This window comes from Cydia pomonella, chromosome 1, assembly GCF_033807575.1.
Source record: "Cydia pomonella isolate Wapato2018A chromosome 1, ilCydPomo1, whole genome shotgun sequence".
NCBI classification, from domain to species: domain Eukaryota; kingdom Metazoa; phylum Arthropoda; class Insecta; order Lepidoptera; family Tortricidae; genus Cydia; species Cydia pomonella.
In genome coordinates, this window is record NC_084703.1 from 23,072,496 (window position 1) to 23,083,969 (window position 11,474).

The 11,474-nt window shown below is 39.2% G+C and overlaps 1 protein-coding gene across 3 annotated transcripts in view; it reads left to right on the forward strand.

Annotated features, from left to right (window-relative positions):
- The window catches only part of LOC133527363 (proton-coupled amino acid transporter-like protein CG1139), a 61,359-nt gene extending 51,610 nt beyond the window's left edge, over window positions 1-9,749 (forward strand). For all 3 annotated transcript variants that reach the window (XM_061864326.1, XM_061864340.1, XM_061864332.1), the window contains 3 exons: window positions 1,641-1,819; window positions 6,036-6,205; window positions 7,580-9,749. In XM_061864326.1, the coding sequence (XP_061720310.1) occupies window positions 1,641-1,819; window positions 6,036-6,205; window positions 7,580-7,827 (597 nt within the window). In that variant the 3' untranslated portion in view covers window positions 7,828-9,749. The remainder of the gene's footprint in view (window positions 1-1,640; window positions 1,820-6,035; window positions 6,206-7,579) is intronic.
- Window positions 9,750-11,474: the final 1,725 nt, after the last annotated feature.

The following is an 11,474-nucleotide window of genomic DNA, read 5'->3' on the forward strand; positions in this document are numbered from 1 at the left end:
ATAATGCCATTGTCTCTATTTGTCCTAGATTTCAAAACAATTTAGACCCTAAATGCTAAAATTTATATCAAACTGTCATTTTTTCAAGTAGCCGAATGATTGACTTTTATTTATACCGTCCAAGCCTCAAAATACCCAAATGTCAAAAGTATGTTTTCATCAAATGCCGAATTTCCGATAGGACTTCTTTTTACAAGCTTTTATTTAGTTTCACCTATCCCGTTGTCTGTCGGTCTGTAATCAAATCTTGCAAGTTAAAATTGATACTTCCTGGTTTCCGATTGAGCTAAAATTTTGCACGCATATGTAAGTCGGGTGACAATGCAATAATATGATACCATAGAGCTGATCTGATGATGGGGACAGGAAGTGGCCATAGGAACTCCGTGATAAAATAACGCAACCTAATTGTGTTTGGGGTTTTTAGAATTAGCTCGATGAGTATTAATCGCCTGTCTAAAAAAAAGTGCAGCCAGCGATAAAAGCTTGTAACAAAAATTATTTTATTGCCATAAACTTATTTCAACAAATTAAGTTTAAGAAAACGTTTTCCACTTCTAAACATTTTCCATTCTCCATGATTTTTTAGTATAGTAAACGCCCCTATGATGGGACTGGCACCAGTAATGGGATGGTATAGAATTATAGACAAATCCTATAAAACAAGTATTTACCATCAGTTTTTAAACGCTGCCAACATTTTACCATAAACGAGAGCTAAAGAGCTGCTTAAGATTATTTTTTCATTGATATTTGTTATTTTGTAAATTAATAGCGCCATACATCCCATGACTGGAGCAAAAAATCATAGTTTTAGTTTTCATTCAATACATAGAAAACATAAAGGACGAATAGGACATAAAGCGGTGGAAATTTTACAGGTGTCGGTGAAATATCAAAAATACTTCAAATTTTCTTTTAAATGTCCCATGATTGGTGCCGTTAACATATACTGTTATTGACACAATAAAAAAACCAGGTTTATTGGTTTTCCTTTTTTTTCATAATGTGCAAAGCAAAACAAAAAAAAAAGCGAAACCTATAAACTTAGAATATATTAAGCTGATGCGATCGACATCAAAATCCAAGCGATTTGTTAAGATTTAGTTAGTGGAAAACATTTTCTCCCGAAATGGGATTTCATAGAAATAAACCGTTATTTCGCTAGGATCGTAAAACTATCCTTCCCTCTTAACTACGTCTTAAGTGCAATGTTATAAACTTATTAGCATTAATTAACGGTCTATACAGAAACTATAAAGACGAATATATTGTAATATCGCCAAAAGTATCTGATATTCGGGATAACTTTTCTAAATATAGATAAATCTCTAAAATTTACATTCAAAAGTACCTATATCTTTTACAGTCTATTGTTCTTCATATAGAACTATCACTTTTTGTTAAACTATTACAGAATGGTAGATACTTTTGAAACCTCGTTTGATCCGCTACTTTTGATGCTGACTGTACAATGAAACCAAAGCAAAATTTACCTACGTTATTCATATTATGACTAAGTCGATGATTAACACCTACCCTAAACAAAAGAGGCGCCAACTATCCAGAGTGATCAATCCAACTGGGGTGATGAGGGTAAATCAGAAGGAACGAAGTTAAAACTCAAAATATTATTGAAGGTACTTCCGCTAAAGAACGAGATGCGGCGTCCCGAGCTGTTCCAGAAGCCCCTGGGCGTACTCAATGTCAGCATGGTGGTGGTGGGCGCCATCTTCGTGACCGTGGGCTTCCTCGGCTACCTCAAGTGGGGCGACGAAGTGCAGGGCAGCCTCACACTCAACATGGCTCCTGGACATATGTAAGAACTGCCTGAATTCTCCATTTTTTTAACACAATAAGTCGCAACTGCATTCCTTAATCTGTCAATACAATGCTTCCATAGGGAGCGTGCATAAACTGTAGGAGCAGCACAGGAGACGTCAGATTTGTGGCCACATGATGGCACTTACTTTGGCGTGAAGTGACAATGTACATATGTTTATGTTTTCGATTCAGGCTACAAGATGACAGACCCTCCAACATGCACGGTCCATATAGACCTAAGTCTTAATTGATATTTTGCCCGTATAGAGAATAAAAATGGTTAGCATTTCTAGACAATAATTCTCCTTAAATTAATCAGTACTTATTTATTAACCCATCAACTTCCACAATCGCAATATCTCGTTTACAGAATAGTTACCTACCTGTCTCGGCGTCGTAATATCACCCACGAGATTCCATACAAAATGTATTAAAGTGCATCTCTCTAACATTAGAGGTCTGCACTCCAATATCAATGCAGTCCATCATCACCTAGAGACTGACAAACCGCACCTGCTGTTCCTCACTGAAACGCAAATCAGATGTCCAGTTGACTCGTCATACCTCAACTACCCAGGTTACACTCTGGAGCACAGGTTTCTATCACGTGCGGGTGTGTGTGTGTATGTCCGAGATGACATCTGCCTTAAGCGTCTCAAGAATCTTGAAGAATCCAAGTTTTCTGTCTTGTGGGCTTGGGTTGATACCGGCGTAGCTCAAATTATCTACGCCTGTATCTACCGATCGCATAGTGGGGACTCTGAGACAACAAGGCTGTTTAACTACCTTAGTGAGGCTGCCGATGAGGCTCGCCAAAGGTACCCTACGGCAGAGCTAGCAATCGTTGGGGATTTTAACGCGCATCATCAGGAGTGGCTGTTCCCGTATCAGATGACGGACCACGCTGGACGAGAGGCCCATAAATTTGCACTTTCACTAGACCTCTCTCAGCTTGTTGGCTGTGCTACTAGGGTACCTGATGTTGAGTCACACACTGCCAATTGTTTGGACCTTCTGCTAACCACTAACCCAGACCAATACTCTGTAGTGGTAGATGCTCCACTAGGAACGTCCGACCACTGTCTGGTGAAAGCTGTATCCGTTTATTCCCCACCCGATCAAGGCCCAAGTGGTGAGAGACGGGTGTGGCGATACAGGCTAGCAGACTGGGATGAGATGCGTCATTTCTTTGCATCGTATCCTTGGCGCACCACCTGCTTCTCTTCGGATGATTCGTCGGCCTGTGCTACCGAAGTAGCCAATGTCATTCGGCAGGGTATGGAATATTTTATTCCCTACTCTGTTGTTTCGACCGGCTGCAAAGCTCGCCCGTGGTACAATGCTGACTGTGATCGCGCTGAGGCGCTTAAGCGGTCGGCTTACCGCGAATGGGCTGATGCTCGTTCACGCAAGGCTACGAACACACATGACTTGAAGAAGAAGTTTAATAAAGCTGCCAAGTCCTGTAAGAAGCAGTTTCGCAAGGCCAGGTTCGACCATGTCCGTCGTATTGGGACTAAACTAGCCTCATATCCTCCGGGAAGTAAAGCGTTTTGGTCCCTAGCGAAAGCGGTCGAAGGAAATTTCTGCCGCCCATCACTGCCTCCCCTGGTAAAACCTGACGGAACGCTAGCACATACAGCCAAAGAGAAAGCTGACCTGTTCGCTTCTCTTTTCGCTAAGAATTCACGTCTTGACTCAGCCGGTAAACTTCCACCCGTGCTTCCTCAAATGAATATTTCCATGAGGGATGTTCATATACATCAAAAGGAAGTCCTCAAAATACTGCGAACGTTAGACGTGAATAAAGCCAGCGGTCCCGACGGAATCCCTGCTATTGTCTTGCGAAACTGTGCAGCCGAGTTGTCCCCAATCTTAACACGCCTATACCGCCTGTCGCTCGAAACTGGCGTAGTACCCTCGTGTTGGAAGCTTGCAAACGTGCAACCCGTGCCCAAAAAAGGTAGTCGTTCAGACCCAGCCAATTACCGACCAATCTCGGTCACCTCCATACTCTGCAAGATTATGGAGCGTGTACTGAATAAGCGGCTCCTAACACACCTAGAGGATAACGATTTGCTCAGCGACTCTCAGTATGGCTTCCGCGGGGGTCGTTCGACTGGAGATCTTCTGGTGCATGCTACCCATCTTTGGAGCGAGGCAATTGAGAGGCACGGTGAAGCCCTTGCGGTATCTCTCGATGTCTCTAAAGCATTCGACCGGGTCTGGCATGCAAGTTTGGTGAGCAAGCTTCCAGCATATGGGATACCAGCCGGCCTGTGCAACTGGATTGAGAATTTCCTGAGTGAACGTTCCATCCGGGTGGTGTTTGACGGCTACACATCTGACCAATGGGCTATTAATGCCGGTGTTCCTCAGGGCTCTGTTCTGTCCGCGACCTTATTTCTGCTGCATATTAACGACATGCTAGTCCCAGATACTTTTGGGTATGCCGATGACAGCACTGTCGTGGACAGATATCTCTCCAATGCTCGGGCCAAAAAAGAGGAAGTCCAATCTAATCGACAGGCTATGGTAGACCGTCTGAATTTGACACTTAAGGTAGTATCCGATTGGGGCGACGCAAACCTGGTCAAATTCAACGCTACCAAAACACAGGCGTGTCTGTTCTCTGCGAAACGGAGTCCTTTCGACCTGACTCCGACTTTCCGGGATGTATCCGTACCGATATCCAACCATCTCCAGCTACTTGGCACAAGTATCTCATCTAACCTGAGCTTCGGGGCGTATATTGAATCTCTGGCTAAATCTGCAGCTAGACGATTAGGCGTCCTTTCTAAGGTCAAGCAGTACTTCACACCGGAGCAGCTTCTTCAGCTTTACATAGCTCAAGTCCGGTCGTGTATGGAGTATTGCAGTCACCTTTGGGATGGATCCGCCAAGTATCAGCTAGCCACCCTAGATTCCATAGACAAACGCGCTAGGAAGCTTATTGGGGATGCGAGATTGGTAGAGGCTAGACTGCAGAGCCTAGAACACCGTAGAAAGGTAGCCTGTTTATCGGTATTCTACAGGATACATTTCGGGGAGTGTGCGATGGGATTACATAATCTTATCCCCCCATCTCCGTTCTGCCACCGTGGGACTAGACGCGGACTTGCGTTTCACCCTTACGTCGTTACTTTACCACTGATTCGCACTAAACGCTACGCATCCAGCTTTATCATGCGTACGGCTAAGGAGTGGAATTCACTTCCTGCAAATCTATTCCCAGTCCACTATAACTTGGACCTTTTTAAATCGAGAGTGAATAGACATCTTTTAGGTAAGCATGTTCCATCCTAGACTACATCGGCACTTTCCATCAGGTGAGATTGTGGTCAAATGCTTGCCTTTTCGGAATAAAAAAAAAAAAAAAAAAAAAATTAAAAATCAAAAACGCTTGGGTTTTTAACATTTAAAAATGCTGGCATTCATGCTGGGAAAAATAAAGAGACAACACATGGGTATGTATCGGCATCGGCACTAGAGTTGAAGTCACGCACACAACAACAAATCATGCAATGACATTAAGATTTTGAAATTAGTGTTCTATTTTCGTACAGATAGCAAGTTGAGCAGCCAACTGCAAGTTGGACCAAAAAGTGTGTTCAAGGTTTTTGTTTTTTAGATTAATACTGTGCGCTTAAGTCACATTTAAGTTACCTACTTTGTGAAGCTGTGTGTTTAATTGGTGTATTCCCGTCTGTGCCCGCCCCACGTGACCACCGCCATACAAGAGGCGGGCACAGATGGGATCGAATGATTTGTATGTAGCGCCTATTCCCATCTGTGCCCGGCGGGGACAGATGGGAATACACCGTTTAATTATTAACTGTAACTCTCCTGCCGATACCTATACTATACGTTTGTTATCCGGCATTACCTGAACCCCTAGTGTAAATTTATTCGATAGCGTTACGTGATGTACCTACGCGTTTGCTCAAGTCTTATTTTGTATGGGATTTAGAAACAGCGCGCCAAGCGGGACGTTTTGGAAACTCAAAATCCCTTACATAATGAGACTTAATGCAAATGCGTACGTCACGTTTCGCTATCGAATAAATTCACACTAGGGGTACTGATACTTCTGAGTAGGAACATTATTAAGTAATTAGTGCTGTTGTGCGTAAGACACACTAGACTATAAACGTTACCAGCCATAAAGCCGTTTTGATATTAATGGGCGATTGTTTGGATGTTTCCGCTAGCCTGAGTACCGTCGTGCAAGGCTTGATCGCACTGGCCATGCTGCTCACGTACCCGCTGCAGTTCTACGTGCCCGTGGCCATTGCGTGGCCCGGCCTGCGCCGCAAGGTGGGCGCCGCCTCGCCCGTGGCCAAGGAGCTGGGCTTCCGGGCGGGGCTCGTGCTACTTACCTGTAAGTTATCTACTTTCCACTCACCTGTATACCGTCCGTCCTATATACGATGGATCAGCGAGTAGGTATAGAAAAGCTTTTTTTATCTTATTTAGTACGCAAAAGTTAAATATCTTACGGGTGTAATTTAGCCTTTAGACAAAGATTAAAATCCCATGTAGATATTGTATAGTACAGTACTTTCTCAGAAACACATAAATGGGCTGTATTAACATTCACTGTCAAAATTTAATATGATTTTCTCGCCGAAATTGTTATGCAAAGTAAAAAAATATTCAACTACTCGAGGTATAAATAGTCAAGAATCAGCCAAGAACATATCGGGCCATGCTCAGTGTAGGGTTTCGTAGTTACCATTCTGTCAAAATAAGCCAAACGGGGCAATTAGTATCATGACGTACATTACACTTATAAGGGAGGGATTTGCAACGCTTTGTGACGTACAAAGAAGAGGAGATTTTTTGCAATATGATCATCAAAACCTTTAGGGTACTTTCTGAAGTCTTAGGAAGCTGAAATTTGGTACCTATGTGGGATAGTATTAGTACACAAATAGCAAAACACCTTGACATTTTTAGCCCCTAAGGCCCTTTCACCCCAAAAGGGGGGTGGAATTTTGTAGAGGTATAGGGAATCAATAACCGCTGAACCGATTCAGTTGAGATACGTAGATAGTTTGTTATGGCGAAGGATATAAAATATTATTAAACCCCAAAATCACCCCGTAAGTGTGAAAAGGGACAGGAAAAAGCCGTTAGGGGGGAAAAAGAGGTTGAAGTTTGTATGGGGAATCAGTAAAAATCAGATTGCATAAAATATGCCCTCAGATAAGTCTTTCAATGAAAATGTTTTTGATGAAATTAACTTTATCAAAAAATGGTTGGTGAAGATTCTTATTCGTTTTGAAAGATCTATCCAACGATACCCCACACTATAAGGTCAAATTTAAAAAATATATTTTGTATGGGAGGTACCCCAAATCATTTTTTTTATAGTTGTTATTTTACCTTTCTGTTGCAATGCATGATTTATGTATCCATGCCAAATTGTAGCTTTCTAGCATTACCGAACACCGAGGAAAGCCTCGGACGAACGGACAGACGGACATGGCGAAACTATAGGTAAGGGTTTCTAGGTGAATACGATAATTAATGTCGCCAAAGAGATCGTAGTTTGAAATTAGTTAGGCAGATTACCTGACCTGCTAGCATTAGTTGCGTTCTAGCGCGCGACTTGAAGTAATGGACTCGCGCGCGAGAACGTAACTTAGGCTAAACCGCCTGATGTTACATTTAATGTTTGCTCGAAGACTAGAAACACGTACCCTACCCTGTAAGAGAAAGGTATGCATTATTAACCGTTATTTGTTTGCAGTCATTCTTGCCGAAAGCATACCCCAGCTGGGCCTGTTCATCTCGCTGGTTGGCGCCATCAGCAGCACGGCCCTGGCGCTCATGTTCCCTCCGCTGATAGAGATAGTGATGACCTCGCAGAAGCAAGGAGGAGTACCATTCCGCATGCTTGCCAAAGATATATTTATAATTTTACTTGGGCTCTTTATTTTTATTACTGGTACTTACGAAAGTATATCTTCTATTGTGACAGCTTTCATAGCAAAATGACAACTATCTTCATTATTTTCTTACCTGTGTAAATTATAACTTAGTTACGCTTAGTAAAGCTTAGAATTTAATGCCCACTTATCTTATACTTCTAATATACTAAGCAATTAGACAATTGTATATTTTAGCAGTTTGAAAATCGGAAACGAGCACTCATTTAGTTACATTTTAGATGTTATAGAATGCCATTTTAGATGCCACTATGCTAACAATTCAATTTTACATAATTATTAAAAATATATAAGTATGTTATAGTCAACTTTGTCGTATCGAATCCATTACATTTAAAATGAGCAAACAAAAATATTAATTAAGGCAAATAAATACAGAAGTCTTCCTGAAAGTGAGAATGTTCGCTTAATAATTTATGGTTGTGATTATATCTGTTAAAATCACTCCCAACGTTTCACCGATGCCCTTAACTTTCTAGATCCAAACAGACATATTAAAAGCAACGTAATACATATTTGTATGACAAAAATAGCTACATAATTAACAAGTTATGTGACAGACGTTCAACTGATTTTTCCATAGATCCTTCCTTTCTTTTACTTTATATTTATATTTCCTTCAGATCCTACATAATACACATTCAGTACCTATATTTAGAATAGGTAGTCATGTAATGCAGATATTTAATATATGAGTAATGAATTTTATCTGGGACTCGCATGCACAAGTACACGGCCCTTACACATAAGTACATGATTTAACTAAAACAGTGAGCGATGATTCGTCCACGTTGCAAGAAAGGGTTTCTATAGGTAGTTGTTTGGTACGGGCCCCGAACGGGTGAGTAAAAGAAATTAATACATATTTGATTTATTAGTATGCTTAAAACTTACATAAAATAATCTATTATTCGCAATATACGTACCCAATATAAATCTGTTTAGCTTGCGGCATAATTTAACAAGAGCGTCTGCTCTTGCATGCTCGACTGAACTCTACTTTCCACTTGGTCGTTTGCTCAGTCATGTTATATTTAAGAAATTATGATTGTGACTACATACTTGTGAATAAGTACAATGAAATTTATTTTCATATAAATAATTATGAATATGTAGGTACTATATGCTTACTTACACTTTATTATGTAAGATGTAAGTTTAATTATAATAGCACAGTGAATATATTTATTTATGGTCGATTTATTTATTTTTAAATATGAATTCTGAGATCTGTTGATTTTTTTCTATGTTTATTTATCATTGTCTCAAATTTAGATTTATTCTTCTTCTTCCCTGCATTTGTCACCGGCTTATAGCCACGATTCATGAGAGCCTGGGCTCCGCTTGGCAAGTTGGCAACTAATCCCAAGCATTGGCGTAGGCACTTATTTTTTTATTTTAGATTTATTAATAAAGTATTGATAAATTGTGTAGCGTACTCACATGCAGCCAACCGTTTGGCATTTCACGCTCTATTCTGATGATTGACCTGCCTAATTAATTTCACTGTGCTTTAATATATTATGTAGCCCTTACTAAGCACTAAATAAGTAACTATGCCACAGGTACTTTAAGCCTCACTGTTACCAAGCTTCTTGGTATTTTGGGAACCCATCTTACCTATAAGTAAAATTGCAAATCATTAGTTTATTTACCGCATTAAAATAATAACTTGGATGGAAATTGGAATGATATATGTATTTATATTTTTATTATAATCATACCTGATACGAAGTAGCTTTAGTAACGATAAGTCTGTGATACAGTGAGAGTGAAACTAATGTGATCGATTATGAAAACTGTATTTATTATTTTCTAAGACATTATGGGTAACATTATTAGTCATAGTCGCAAGTTTATTACTGTAATTTCCCATTTACTAAATAATAATGACACATGAAATAAAGATATTTATATATATGAATAATTTATTACAAACCTATTTTAATAAATAAAATGGTGAATATGGGACGTGTTGTTATGTAATTTCATTATACTATAACTATACAGTACAGTGGCCGTTGCAACCCATGAAATACGGCGTTTCGTGAACTGAAGATTTCCTTTGGCAGGATTAGTCGGGTTATTCCCATTAGTTACCACTGGTAACTACTGGGACCACAAACTCGGTTTGGTGGCAACTACTGGGAATGTTTTTTCTCAGTAGTTACCACTGGTAAAAGGTGGGATTTTTTTTTCCCATAATTACCACCAAAATGTTGTTAGAGTTTAATACTAATAAAACTGTAGAAATAGTGTAGTATAAAATATATAGAGTGTTTTAATAAATAATTATAAGTCGATTAGTGTTTCAGTAAACTGCCTTAAAAGTGATAAAAAATATTAAACAGGTGCAAAAAAAATCAGAGAGTAATTAACGTTTGGATGAAATTATAATTTACATTAGAATGTATATCTCCTAAAGAATATTAAAATTCACTTACATAGAGAAATACAAGTAGTAGTATACATTATTAAGTAGAGTATACATTTTTTACATAGTGCACTAATAGCATAAAATATATTCTAATACAAAATAACTTATTCATTTTTGTAAGAAATAGTTGGTACGTACTGTGTGAATTGGTAACTGGTCAGCCAGTATAGTACAGTGAAATTGTCATCGCGCGAGCGCGGGCGAACAGGCCTGTCGCGTAGTCCAGCGTAACGTGACCGAGACATTAATAAAGAGAACGCGCCAGAGATACGCGTTTATACTGGTTGGTCTGAGCGGTCAACGCGTCCGCCGAGCTCGCCCTGTAGTTGGCGATAACAGTCCTACAACATGCATGGAGTTATATTAGGTGATAACTTTTAATCGCTACGCGCCGATAGCAATTCAATGTTGTTGTTTTTTCAATTTTTATATTTTATACGTATAATAAATATTTTATGTTTTATTTGGAATGATTACATTACATTATATTAATTATTGGATTATATGTTTTTTTTCTTTTTGCCATCAACCTCAAGAGCATGTGACATTTATCTTATTAATTGTAAATTGAATGAATTGTGACGTTATCTATAAAACCTGGATCTTTTGTCAAGGACGCTTACGCCACACTGCGTAGCGCAGCGTTGTATTCATATAGAAGCCTTGTTAATAATGGCGAAAGTGCCATCGACAATAAAGTCCCTTTCACTAAATAACGTCACAATTATACGAACGAACAAACAAATCAGTGAAAGACCGATTTTTTTAAATCACTTTTAAGGCAGTTTACTGAAACAGTAATCGACTTATAATTAAATGAATAATTAATTAACTCATAATTAATTCGACTTTTAATTAATTGTTGATTAAAGCACTCTATATTTCTACAGTTTTATTAGTATTGAAAGCTAACCAAATTTTGGTGTTAACTACTGGGAAAATAAATCCCACCTTTTACCAGTGGTAAAAGGTGGGAAAAAAATTCCCAGTAGTTACCACTGGTAACAACTTGGTGGTACCTAGTGGGAATAACCCGATTAGTCTTTAGGACCCAAAGAAAGATTTAAGAAGTGGAGCCACTAAGATTTTTTATGTAAATTATTAGGGGGAGGGGAGTGGCTCTCAACTTTATCTATCTTTATCTTTATATTCTTTAATTATCTCTTAAGCTACAAGGCCAAGTTTGGTATAGTTTTCGTATAAATGGATGACGAATTAATTTATGGTGTCAGGTTTACATCATTCAAAAGTAAAATCAT